General features: G+C 43.6%; 2 protein-coding genes across 3 annotated transcripts; both read left to right on the top strand.

Moving 5' to 3' along the window:
* The first annotated feature begins 389 nt into the window (after positions 1 to 389).
* On the top strand, positions 390 to 12,583 carry LOC118087356 (pituitary homeobox 2). The gene is made up of 3 exons (XM_035119923.2): positions 390 to 872; positions 8,099 to 8,313; positions 10,806 to 12,583. Exons 1-3 carry the CDS (start codon positions 785 to 787, stop codon positions 11,307 to 11,309), a joined length of 807 nt encoding a protein of 268 aa, XP_034975814.1. The 5' UTR covers positions 390 to 784; the 3' UTR covers positions 11,310 to 12,583.
* Positions 4,736 to 8,090, top strand: LOC118087357 (vacuolar ATPase assembly integral membrane protein VMA21-like). 2 transcript variants are annotated; one of them, XR_009557829.1, is made up of 2 exons: positions 4,736 to 5,627; positions 6,830 to 8,090. XR_009557829.1 is itself a non-coding variant. In XM_035119925.2 (1 exon), exon 1 carries the CDS (start codon positions 4,783 to 4,785, stop codon positions 5,068 to 5,070), a length of 288 nt encoding a protein of 95 aa, XP_034975816.1. In that variant the 5' UTR covers positions 4,736 to 4,782; the 3' UTR covers positions 5,071 to 6,415. The 2 variants fall into 2 exon arrangements, 1 of the variants encoding a protein (XP_034975816.1); XM_035119925.2 differs by lacking the exon at positions 6,830 to 8,090 and having other exon boundaries at positions 4,736 to 6,415.
* Positions 12,584 to 13,360: the final 777 nt, after the last annotated feature.

Genomic DNA, 13,360 nt, shown 5'->3' with positions numbered 1-13,360 from the left:
TGACTGCTCACTCTTGGAAACACAATCCTGGGCTCGATGGACCTTTGATCTCCTCTCACAGGACAGTTCTTCTTTTCTCCCATTAAGTGGTGTCAGAGGCAAGCCACAAGGATGAATGAAACTCCAAATGGGAAATGTAAACAGAGAAAGACAACTGGTGCTGAAATGGTGCACATTCAGCGTCTCCTCCTCCAATGAGCACAAGCTGAACAAAACACTGGCCTCCCCAGCTGCCATCTTCTCATCCATCCCCACATCCAGCTTCCCCAGCCCGCTGTGGAGACCATGCCTGATTGGCACCTGGTTAGATTGCACTCAGCTGTCCCTGATATTTGACACACACACACCCTCTTCCCGCCGAGCTAAAGAACACGCCAGTCCTGGGAAAGAGAAATAAACATGTGAGAGAGGGGAGGTGGGTTGAAAAACAGCAGCGCCCTGGGAGCGAAATAGCCCCTAAGAAGTTGCAAACCTCTTTGGTGGAGGGAAGAACCAGACCTTAAGGTGGTCCTGGTGGAAGAAAGCTAAGCCTTTAGAATATGGCTAACGGAGATCCCTGGACAGAGGTTCACAACCAGTAAGGATTTTGATTTCAAAGAGCCAGTGGGAAGGGATTGCTTAGCCCGGACGGCCTGTTCCATGCTCGTCATCTCCCATCAGCACAGCAAAAGAGACGCATTAGGCTCTGCCGGCCAGAGAGATTTTGTGGAGTAGGAGGCATCGTGATTCTGCTTCCAAGCAGTGGGGCTTGAACACAGGGACCTGTCTTTGCACCTTTGGGAGTATGTCAACATTGCTGCAAGCTGTAGATGGGGCCACCGATGGGATACCACCGAGAGCTCTGGCTGGGACACCCAGCACAGAGAGTGGAGGTAAGGCATGGATGGAGTCAAAGAGACCTGCTTTCTTGGGGGCTCCCAAGCCATTGGTTCGGGGAGTGGTGGTGCCTCTGAAAGTAATCCTTTAGTTAGCACAGATGAGCAACGTCATAAATTTGCAGCAGGCTGGAAGCAAGTAAAGGGAACTGAAAAAAGAGAGAAAGAGTTACCGTACTTATTCTGTTCCACTGTCACTTCTGGTTGCACAACCTATCCGGCAGTTTTCTTATACCTGCAAAGCCTGGGTGCCAGTGGTGAAACCTGGGTGAGTGTACTGTACATGTATAAAGCAATGATGATCCCTCTTTCAGTTCTCTTGAGAAAAGTAGCATTTGTTTCCAGCCTCATCCAAACTCCTGCCCATATAACCAGAGAAGCAAAGGGAGGAATTAGTTTCCACTTTCTCAATGCATGGTTAGAGTCTAGAGCAGAGATTCCAGACTGTGTTAACAACTGCAGTTAAAGAACCAGGGAGCTGGAGTTTTTATGGCTTAAGTTATCTGGGATTCAAGAATGGGAGGCCAAGAATAAATCCTGAAAATATATGGGATTGTGGCAAAGAAACCGAGTTAAGTGAGGGAAGAACAGCAAATTAGGACAATATTTTGAAATGGGCAACGGGAACACCACAGATCCTTAAGATCTGATTTATATTTGGGCCCAGTTGCTGGTGTGACCATCTTTCTTCAGAGCTGCATGGTTTCTGTAGTAGTATTAATAGATAATTGTTTTTCTGTTTATATTCTCTTGACCTGAGATATTTTCTATCCTTCCTTTGCTTCAACTTCAAGCCATGCAAGAGTAATTGGAAGTAGAAAGGGCAAGTATACCCTGCAGAGATTTGACCTAATTCAGACAGTTTATACTCTTCTGTACTCCAGTACTGCATTTGGTGGGAGGCAAAGTAATATTAGCAAGAAAGTCAAGCCCTTGCCCCAAAGAGCTTACAATTTAAATGTTGACAGCATCCAAAACACAGGTGCTCTTGGCTCACAGAGCCAACATGTCACATGTCACAACATGGCACATCCCCCCCCCCCCCCCAAATTTGTGCCAGTGGAAGAGGCTTTTAAAAATGATGCCTCCTGTGAAAAGGCAGAGTGGAATTAAATGTTTGTCCCTTTCTCCTTCCAGAACATGGGGTCACCCATTGAAGTTGACAGGCAGGCAACAGATTCAGGATATACTTTTTCACAAGAAAGCTATTAAACATGATAGCTAAATGGAACCTCCCTGTTCAGAAGCAGTGTATCTCTGAGCACCAAGTGTTGAGACAAGTAATGGGATAGTTGTTGTTTTCATGCCCTCCTTGCAAGCTTCTCAGAAATTACCCAGATTGACATACAAGATAGGTCTTTGTTTTACTCAGTCAGAGCAGGTATTTTAGAGAGCTGTGTTAGTCAGGGATATAGAAAAAGATATACTGTACTTTCAATTACAATAATTATTAAGGAATTTATAGAGGCTGACCAATAACAATTATTTGGGTGGCTCACAATTATAAATTTCAATATGAAAGAAATTATAAGAACAATTGCAGAACTTTTTTATATACAATCAGTGTGATAGAAATTCAGATTTTAAAATCTTGGGAGAACAAAGAGGCCTTCAACTGGCACTGAAGGTGTACCTGGAGTGTCATTGATGAGAAAGGCCCTCCCCCTAATAAGGATTGGGAGCAATTCGATTCAGCGCCTAATTCACACTTTCTGAAACAATCCCTGAACTGAAACATAACCATTCCTTAAAATTCACACTTCTCTTAATTTTGAAATGCAATTCTCCAGCCGAGTAATATGTGCAAAAATGTATATACTCAGGTGAACTGTGCATAAAATGCATATATTAGTGAAAATTACTGAAAAGTGCAGTATAACTGGGAAAATGCATTTGCAAAAATGTGTCTACTAGGCAAGATTGTGTACAAAAATCTGTGCAGTAGAAATTCAAAAATGCTGATTAATTTTCATGAGTGTTTTGTTTTTTAAAACAAAATAAAAAAATTCCTTCCAGCAGCACCTTAGAGACCAACTGTCATTGGTATGAGCTTTCGTGTGCATGCACACTTCTTCAGATTTTTTTCAAAGATTTTTTTCACTTTTTTAAAGACAACCCTGCAAACCAATGTGGTAATGTGAAGAACTCCATTTGAGAGAAACTGAAACTGTCAGATTTGCCGATCTCTTCTCTGGAGTAGCCATTCACCTCACAGAGGCAGGAAGTGGACTGGAGCCAATGAAAAGCTTAGTATATTAGACTGAAACTGGCCAGTTAACTCTAGCTGAGAACATCAGCGTCCCAGAGGTGAATGACAAACAAATTGTCTCAGAACAGCCTGTCCTGGGGTAATCGCTCTTGCTGCAAGTACCCAGTCTTTGCAAGTACCCAGGATTAGCTTAGGTTAAAGGAGAAAGTTATTAAACTCCTGTTTATCATTATTGCCTGTTATGCTCATAAACACTTCCAGCGGCTTGGACAGAGTAAGCAATTGTAGGTGCTTGTCAGCCATGCCTGACACTGCCAGGGCAGCTGGCACACAGGGGCAGATCTGAAATGCCACGAAAGGGTAGGAAATGGTGTCAACTTTTTTTTTCTTAAGTGCAAAAATATTTGTACCAATGGGAAGGTGGTGGAGGTGATGGGAAGGGAGACACTTGGCTTTTCTGCCTCAGCACCAATCTCCCCAGCCACACCAAAGAGAGGGATCAAATTCGGACTGGAGCAGAGGCACTAGGGGAGACGAGGATCTTAATAGGGCTGGTCTACTACATTTTGCTGCCTGAGGTGGCACAGGCCTCTCCTGCTTCCATATAGAAAAGCTGATTGGAGCAGCAACAGCTGAAACTTGCTTTAGGATCGTGTCCTTCACAAAACCTGAGGATATTTGGCGAGCTTAGGGGGCAGAGGGCAGCCTGTGTGGCACACAAAAATTCTGCCATCTAGCACTTTGTTGCCACTCTTCCCACCCCTCACATCCGGCACATGAAGCGGCTGCCTCACTCTGCTTAATGTGAGGGCCGGCCCAGAGTTTTAACCACATCATTTCCCCAAATAATTGTCGGTAGCCTGCAGCATATGTACAAATGGACACCCCATCCTCTCCACTTTACAAGGCTGAAAGCTATTGAGTGATTATTTTAGATGTGGAAGGGGGACACCCTCTCTCCCCTGTGTGCTGCTGCTTCACTTCTAAAAAAACCAAGCAGCTGTATACAGTGCTTTAATGTAAAAAGAAAGCATCTTTGCTACATCATTGGGCTGTCCCCGACAATGTATTTTAGAAAGAGGAAAGTATGGGATGCAGGTGGCGCTGTGGGTTGCCAAACTCAATAGAGGACAGGACTTCTGTGCCTTTAATTGCCCTGCTCTCTTTTGAGTCTGGAAACCTTAAAGAGAAACCAGCAGACCCTTTGCTTGGAAATTAAACAAAAGGTCCTATGTGTTGGAAGGTCAGCAGTTCGAATCCCCGCGAAAAACGGTGAGCATTAGATTCAAGTAAATATGGTAACTGTCCTTAATATTTTTGCTGCCCACTCGGGGGAAAGTTAAAACTCTCTCTCCTTTGTATGTGAAATAGCTTATTTTCCTACAAAATAAATAAAAGGGGAAATGAAAAAACCCCTCCCAGGGAACAGTAACTGATTCACTAAAGGGCAATTCATTACAGTACTGATTTCCCCCATGCTCAGCAACGCTGGAACTGGAAGCAACGAAACAGCGATCAACTCGGAAGGAACGTTTCACAGAGCGATCGCTAAAAGGGTTTTCCTTGGTCACGTGACCGGCGGCCGCGGTGGAGGGTGGGAAGGGAAGGCGTCAGCTGACCAGGACGCTCTCTGCGCGCGCAGCTTCTTCTGTTCCCTTCGGAGAGGCGGCGGGCGGAAAGGCGCACCTCTTCTCTGTCATGGAGCGCGAGGACAAGGCCGCCCTGGAGCCCAGAAAGGGAAGCTCCTTAGCTTCGACCCTGAGAACGCTCTTGTTCTTCACAACGTTAATGATTCTGCTGCCCATTGGGCTGTATTTCTCCTCGAAGGCCTACCTGTTTGAAGGTGCCTTGGGAATGTCAAGCCGAGACGGCTATTTCTATGCCGCGGTCGTTGCTGTGCTGGCTGTTCACGTCGTGCTGGCGCTCTTCGTCTACGTGGCCTGGAACGAAGGCTCGCGGCAATGGCGGGAAGGGAAGCGGGACTGAAAGTCGGCGAGGAGGGGGAGCGAAGCCCCCAAGTGCAAAGGCCAATAGTCGCCTGGGCTTGAAATGGGACAAGATGGGTTGGCATCATTTCCCCCGTTCCAGTAGCGTTTTCAGTTTTTGAATTACAGCTCAGACGTCATGAGCCTCAAGACCTGGCAGAGTTGGGAAGCCTAGAAGGGAGCCCCGAACAGCAGCACGTACCCCGGAATCCGGTTTCACAAATCTGTCTGCAGAATGCTCCTAGGAAACATTGGCTTGCTTAGTAACCTGCCTGGAACTGTTTTGAAATGAACATCTAGATAATTCGTAAAGTTGAACATGAAGAATTTCAGAGCTTCACCAACAGAATCTGGATCAAAAATGGTTGAAGTTCGTGTGAAATAGACTTTATTCGTGTGTCTTTTAGATGAGGGAGGGGGTCAACTTCTGGAGCCTTGACTGACTATGCTGGCTACACTTCATGGTTAAACAGAGCACAGGTGCTTGAAAAAGTGGCTCCGTACACTTTGATGGAGAAGGAAGGATGCATAGCACATTTTTGCGCGGTGGCTTTTAATGTAAGATACCTTTCCCAACAAAGTATAGAGTCTGCCCTAATCTTGACTCTTAATTCAGTTACCCCCTTCCAAGAAATGCTTTTCCTCAACAGTGGAATGCTTTGCCTGATTTCAGAGAACTGTGGTAGAATTACCACTGACAGTATTACCATAGATTTCAGTAATAACGTTAGGCGATCCTAAAAATGTTTGTGTGTTGTTTGTTGAGACCCAGGAATGTATCCATTTGTTAGTTCTACTTGGAGTAGGGCCATTGAATCTAATGGACATCATTAATTTAGACCCATTAATTTAAGTGGGTCTGCTCTGACTAAAACTTGAGTGGATACCACCCCCACAGATTGTTTTAATAAATGTAGCTGATTTGTCTTGCCCTCTCACAACTGCTACTTTTAACTATCTTTAACATTTCATACTGTCACCTTTTCCATGATATTGCCATTGCTCTTCTTCCTCAACCTGTGTCTTTGTCAATAAATGAGTTTCTTAGTATAACTACGAATGCATGTTTAATCGTGGACAAATGCACAAATCTATTGGGTTTGAACAAAGGAAGTGATAATTACAAGTTTTCTGCCTTGCCACTAATGTCCATTTAACATTATTTGTTGTGAACTTACGGGGGAGATCGCCACTTTTATGGTGGCAGCACTACAGTACTCCAAAATAACTTCTTTATTTCACTGGAACCTGCTACACAGGATTCAGCACACAAGCCCAGCTGAAATGCACAAATGTGCAGCTAACTTGGGAATTGTACCTGTTTCAGTAGCTAATGTGAAGTGCTGCTTAAGGACAATTTTTTCCTTAGGTGTTACTTAAGTGCGTTACTATAGATCACTAGGAATATAGGACTATTTTAAAATGTAAGGATGTAGAATAGTGACAGTGTCTTAAGGGGGTCTGTAAATAAGTTTTACACATTTTAAAGGAGAAGGAGTCTAATGTTGGGAAACTTGCTGCTGGTTTATCTGAATTGCAAATTTATTTTGTACTGTATTGTGTTGAAATTTCTCTTTCCTTCCCTTATCTATAGAATTGATGTATTGCGAACCTTTTAAATAAAATGTAAGCATATAGCATAAAAAGGGATTTTCTTCTCAATAAGCTTTATAGGAGGGTTTTGTCTAGTGCCATTTTTCTGGGGGTATTCAAGGATACATAATATATACTGTCACCTCTTTCCCCCCAAATGTTAAAAGTGTGGCGTAGCAACTTTATGGTGAGTACCAGCAACTTTTTTTTCTTTTTAAAAAAAGCACTGCTTTTGCCTGTGGGTGTGTTCAATGTACAATTCCCGGGGGGAGGGGGGGCAGTACAGCATTATAAAGTATTGTGTTGAACTATAATTTTTATAGTGCAGAAAGTCAGTGGCACAGCTGTGCTAAAAGGTTCCTGGGTGGAAAGTTACTCCAAGTTATCCAGTTGAGCAATAAAAATACTGTTTGTAATGTTTGAAGTAAGCAAAATTAGCCTCATTTTAGGTACCTCTACAGATCTTTCCCCTAGAGAACATACGGTAGCTATTATTTATTTAGAAAAATACTTTAGATTGTCTCTTATACAAAATAGATGTATTCAACAATGCTTAGTTTGTTTTTGGTTGTTTGGGGGGGGAGTTTCTTGATTTTTTGTTGTTGAAGTTTTCACAATAAAAGAAAGAAATCAATCTACAGGAAATAAAGAGAAGGAAGAAATTAAAGAAAGAAGAAACTGAAGAAAAAACTACAAGATCCTCCCTCATCACTATAACTTAGCTTTTATCCCCTACAGAGGAAAGTGTGCCTTCCCAACTCTCACCTGGGCTCATCCTTCTCTTCCCACAGCCTCCTACCCTGGGAGAGCTCTCCTGACCCGCCTCTCACACAGGGTCCCAACTGTCCTTCCCTTTCATCTGTATGCAGTTCTTACCAAAGTACAATGAGAGAGAGAAATAATATGGGAATAATAATAAACTACCAAGGGAGAGAAAAGTAAGGACAGAAAAAAAGAGAAAGAAATAGATAAAAAGATACCCAGCTGTCAGTTGGATGTACAATATTTCTTAAAAATAGTCAGATGCTCAATCTGGGTTATTCTGTTAGTCCTCTACTAGTCATTGTTTTCCCAGTTGTCCATCCAGTGCTCTCCAGTTTGTTTACTTTTTTTCAATGCAGAAAGTTGTGCTGTTTAACTTATTTTTTTAATTGTTTTGTTGAGAGTGTTTTAGAGAAGATCGTTGTTCTACTGATGATTTGTCAATTATTCTATATGATTTGTGTTGTAATTATGCCATTCTGTTCTGTTATTGTCATGTGACACGTGTGAGTGAAAAGTGGCAAAGAAATATAATAAATGAAATCGGGGTGGTGTACAATAAAATCTATGAATGCAAAAAGCATGAAATACCATAAAATCAATACAGAAGGCAGGTGGTGAGCTTGATGCCCACTGTACATGCTGACATCTCCCATGTTCCTGGTTCTTTACAGGAGAGAATGGTGAGGTTTCTCAGTGCAAATCTTCAGATTCCAGCGGTGAGGAGGAGGCCAACGTTGGGAAGAAGAAGCCACGTAGGCAGAGGACTCATTTCACCAGCCAGCAGCTCCAGGAGCTGGAGGCCACTTTTCAACGGAATCGCTACCCGGACATGACCACCAGGGAGGAGATTGCGGGCTGGACCAATCTGACAGAGCCCAGGATTAGGGTGAGCTGGGAGCTGTGTTGAGACAGGCAGCAAGTGTACCTAGAGATGCAAAAGCTGGGGTGGGGGTCAGAAAAAAGCAACACCCCATTCCCCCCCCCATGTCTTGTCTCCCATTTTTCCAATTGGAAAACTGAAATTTTGGGGGAACATGGGGTGGGGACATGAAATATTGTCTCTTTTACAATATGTGGCACAATTATTGCTTCAATGACATGCTGCAGAATACATCTGCAAAAAACCAACCAAACACCAGACCAGAGGCGCCTCTAAAGAAGGCTGGGGCAGGGCAGGAGCGAGGTCAGGGCAATGCAGTTGTACTAATGGAAGCACCAAGTTGGCAGCTGTGGCGCTTCTGCTGGGGCAGGCAGCCAGGCAGCTTTTAGTCACTCAGAATGTGTAGTGTGAATATTGTCTCCCCCCCCAAAAAAACCACAGCATTAGAGAATAATAATTCATGCTGTCCTGTAGGCATCATATTTTAAATGGTGGTCCAACCTCAGGCATGCTTGGAGGAAACCAATTACTTGGATCCACTCCAGTGGCTTCAGCACTTGCCATGTCACTGAAACTGTCTTGACTACCTTGGTTGATGGCATTTGTCTAGAGAGACACAAAGGCAGTGTGACCCTGCTCATTCTCCTTGGCCCATCAGCAGCTTTTGATACTGCCGGCCATGGTATCCTCCTGGAGCACCTCTGGGAGGTGGGGCTTGGAGGCACTATGCTTCAGTGGTTCCACTTCTACCTCCAGGGCCATTTCCAGAAAATAGCTATGGGAAGCTGCTGTTCAGCGCCAAGGGAGCTGACTTGTATTGTCCCGCAGGGTTCCATATTTCCCTACCTGCTATTCAACAATATATGAAGCTGCTGGGAACTATCATCAGGAGATTTGGAGTGAGATGTCAAATAAATGGATGACATCCAGCTCTATCTCTCTGTCCCATCTGAATCAGGAGAGGCAGTGATTGAATGAATGTGGGCCCATAAACTGAAGCTGAATTCTGAAAAGAGAAAGGTGTTACGTGGCTCAAGTTGTCACACCTGGGAGATGGAGCTGCAAACTCTTGCAAGGAGAAGGTCTGCACTGTGCTCCTGGATTCAACTCTGTCCCAGGAGGTTCAGATGGCTTCAGTGGCTAGGAGTGCCTTATTCCAGCTCTGCCTGATCTACAGACTATGATGCCTATTGGATAGAAATGTCTCGGCCACAGTATTCCATGTTCTGGTAACTTCCAGGCTGGATTATTGCAACGCACTCGCTATGTTGAGCTGCCCTTGAAGATGACTCAGAAACTTCAATCAGGCCAAAATGCTGAGGTTCCATTTAGAGCTCACAGACTCCTGTTTTAAAACAGCTGCATTAGTTGCCAGTTCATTTTCAGGCCCAATTTATGATGTTCACATTAGTGTTTAAAGCCCTAAATGATTAAGCCCAAAATATCTGAAGGACCATCTCTTTCCATAGAAACCACCTTGAAGGTTAAGATCTGCATTGGGAGCCCTCTTGGTAGTTCTGTCACCTACAGAAGCTCAGGGTTGGTGGTTTGGGTGTAGGACTGGACAATATATCGTCCAAAACTGGTTTGAAGTCCATATCATGATAACGATTTCATGATTTTTTTGATAAATACTTGTACAGTGGTACCTTGGTTCTCAAACTTAATCCGTTCCGGAAGTCTGTTCCAAAAAGCTCTAAAACCAAGGCGTGCTTTCCCATAGAATGTAATGCAAAATGGATTAATCCATTCCAGACTTTTAAAAACAACCCCTAAAACAGCAATTTAACATGAATTTTACTATCTAATGATACCATTGATCCATAAAATGAAAGAAATAAACAATGTACTGCAGTCACACAATCAGTCAATCAATCAGTAGCTGAACTGGGTTCCACACAGTTACAAAAACAAAACAAAAAAGCCACAAAAACACAAAATAAATAGCAAAAACAGACAGACCTCAGCGTGACACTCAAAATGGAAGTGTGGCACTCAAAGCGGAAGCAGAACACTCAAAACGGAGCATGTTTGGCTTCCGAAAAAAGTTCGCAAACTGGAACACTTACTTCTGGGTTTGCAGTGTTTGGGTTCCAAGTTATTTGAGTACCAAGGTGTTTGAGAACCAAGGTACCACTGTATATTGCAGTTTCATAAAACATGTCAAAGTGGTTTTCAACAATTCCATATGCACAATTAAAAAAACTCAATGTAAACTTGTAAATGTATTTTATCCTAAAATGCACATTCATGAGGCATTTTTGTATGTTTTTGAGCCATGAATAATTCCACAAAATCCAGAGAAGTACTAAATCTGAACAATAATTCTGTATCAGCCAGTTTCTTTGTCTGTGAGGAACGAATTAAGTCAGTTTGATTAAAAATGTAGACAAAAGGAAATTCTTAATCAGTTTACTCAGCCACTGAATTCTTACGGACCACTGCATTAGAGAGTAGAGTTTTCCTTTCAGCTTCTTTCTTTCTTTCTCTCATTCAAGGTTTGGTTTAAGAATCGCAGAGCCAAGTGGCGGAAAAAGGAGCGTCATCAGCAGACAGAACTCTGTAAAGGGGCGTTCAGCTCCCAGCTCAACGTCTTGACAAGGAACCCGTATGAGGACCTTTACCCGACCTATGCCTACAGTACCTGGGCTCCCAAGGGGCTGCATGCCAACCCCATCCATAGCAAAGGGTTCCAGCTCTTCAACTCCATGAACATCAATTCCTTTACACCCCAAGGTGTGTTCCCAGCAGCTTCAGCAGCCTCCACATCTGGTGTCCCATCTCTGGAAACCTTCAACAGTCTGGCAAGCCCTCCTGGGCCTCCCAGTTCACCGTATGGACCGAGTGCATCACAATACTTGTACAGAGACCCCTGCAACTCAAGCCTGGCTGGTTTGAGACTCAGAGCAAAGCAGCCACAGGCCCCCCTCAACTATGGATCTCCTCAAAATCCAGCCTTGGGCCCCAGCTCCAGCCACTACAATTTGGACAGGCCAGTGTGATGTTGGGGCCCAAAAGAAGGAGCCTGACTTGTGTTTCCTTCAAGCTCTTACTGGCAGTGGTTTCCGGGAAGGGTTTGCCTCCATAATTTCTCTGCAAGGGGCGAATAGGATTCAGCAGTCCTGGAAAGACGAGCATGTCTAGCCTCTTCCAATCTGGATATTGCCAGATAACCTTCTTTCGTAAGACTCCTTTCATGGAGACAGTGCCTTCTCTGAAACTCCAGATCCTAAAGGCTACAAACTGCCAATTTCATTCTGATTTAATCTGAACCAAGTTGCGTCAGATGCCCAATGTGTTTTTATTTCTTTAGTAGGAGGCCAGAGAAGGTGAATGGCAGGACTTTGGTCAGGCATATATTACTGTTAAAGGGGGGAGCTCATCTGTTATGACCAAAAGTAGAACCCCAAATGAGGAGGAGTGGTGAGGGAACAGAGGAAAAGCAAATCTGAGAAAGCCAGTAGGAGACTTGCGGTTGTGTTGGTTTACTGTTCTGATCCAGTTAGGCCAGTTTCACCCAATCCATTTACTCATTGAAGCCTCAGATAGTCATTCCCAAATCAGACTGCCTCTCCATCATTGGAGCAGGAAGCATTTGATCTCCGGGTTGTGGGTTCACGGCCAGTGTTGGGCGAAAGATTCCTCAGTTGCAGGGAGTTGGGCTAGATGGCCCTGGTGGTCCCTTCCCTCTACAATTCTAGGATTCTAAGGTTGAGGGGACTCTGGGCAAAATGATGGTGCTCCCTTTCACCACATATGCCTACCGTGGGGGCCCTTTTACAATATGTACTGGGGGTGGGTTTCCTGAAACATCTTGGTTCACCACCTCCCAATGCCCTTGAAGTTGAGTTGTTCCAGGGCCACTATAGAGGAATAAAATGACCACAAAATATGATAATGCTGGGGTTGCTGTGTTTTTATGGCAGTGGTCTTTTTTGGGGGAAGGAGATGCTTTCCTCACACTCAGCCTCTTCCATTGATAAGTTTGGTGGGTCCCTCCGCAGCTTCAGGACCTGCTGAAACCTTTGCAACCTCTTCCCCCCCCCCCCGAGATTATTTATATCCAACACGTTTTGAAGATTTGGCCAAATTTAACATTTCTTCTTTTCATTATCAAAAGGGGGGAAACCATCTCTGCAAAGCTAAGAGGGTAGGTCATTGTAGTTTTCTTCCACTAAACAGCCACAACATCTCCACCCTCATGTATGTCCTATAAACTATGTCCTATAAGCTAATCACTGCCTGATTGCATTGAACTACTCAGGATTGCTCTGAGGGAATTTTCTAGAGGTGGTATGTAAGGATAGGGGAAAAAATGATTCAATTTGAATTTAAAGGCAATGCTGTCTAATTCACACTGTTTAACAGATATGTGAACCAAAACAGTTGTCCTTTGAAATTTGCGCTTCTCCAGACTTTGCAATGCAGATCTTCAGCCAAGTACAAAAATGCACATAGTAAAGCATGCAGAAAAATGTATGCATTGGTGAAAATAACACAAAAAGCATTATGTTAGGGGATACTACTTTTCAAACTAGTGTATATTAACATAAAATTGCATGTGAATATTAGGATAAATTTGACTAAAATTCTAGTGAATTTTCATGTGGGCTTATTTTTTAAGAATCTCAAACTGATGTGGAAATGTGGAGAAGTGAATTTAAGACTGGAGAAAATGAGAAAATGAGGGAACATGAAGGTGAAAGTTTTGCCCTCACCTGATGGTGTCCCGCCTGCGCTCACTATATTAGTTTGCATGGGAGATGGAAAACCTATTCAGCATAAACCTTCCCAGGTTAGTTTTGCCCAAGCCTTTCCAGCTGCTCCCCTGTTCATTGTCATCAGAGGATGGGCTGCTCACACTTTCCTTACAGTTGCTGACCCATTTTGACAGTAGCACTGCTGCAATGGATAAATAGATTTCCTTCTTCTTCCTCACTGTTCCTTTCCTTTGTGAAGTTTTTTTTAAATTAAGTTTTCCAAAATTTCACACATACATTTCAATACATAATAACCCCCCGACTTCCCACCCCCCCTTTCCATGGTGTTTCTG

Source organism: Zootoca vivipara, chromosome 6, assembly GCF_963506605.1.
Source record: "Zootoca vivipara chromosome 6, rZooViv1.1, whole genome shotgun sequence".
Taxonomy (NCBI): Eukaryota; Metazoa; Chordata; class Lepidosauria; order Squamata; family Lacertidae; genus Zootoca; species Zootoca vivipara.
Note: the sequence above shows the minus strand (reverse complement) of the source record. Positions and strands in the feature narration are given on the sequence as shown.

What these genes read in the sequence shown, in the direction of transcription:
- LOC118087356 (XM_035119923.2), top strand. Translation starts at nt 785, where the DNA reads ATGTCAACATTGCTGCAAGCTGTAGATGGGGCCACCGATGGGATACCA. An exon ending in ACCCAGCACAGAGAGTGGAG is followed by an intron (nt 873 to 8,098) that starts GTAAGGCATGGA and finishes GGTTCTTTACAG; the next exon opens with GAGAGAATGGTGAGGTTTCT. An exon ending in TGACAGAGCCCAGGATTAGG is followed by an intron (nt 8,314 to 10,805) that starts GTGAGCTGGGAG and finishes CTCTCATTCAAG; the next exon opens with GTTTGGTTTAAGAATCGCAG.
- LOC118087357 (XM_035119925.2), top strand. Translation starts at nt 4,783, where the DNA reads ATGGAGCGCGAGGACAAGGCCGCCCTGGAGCCCAGAAAGGGAAGCTCC.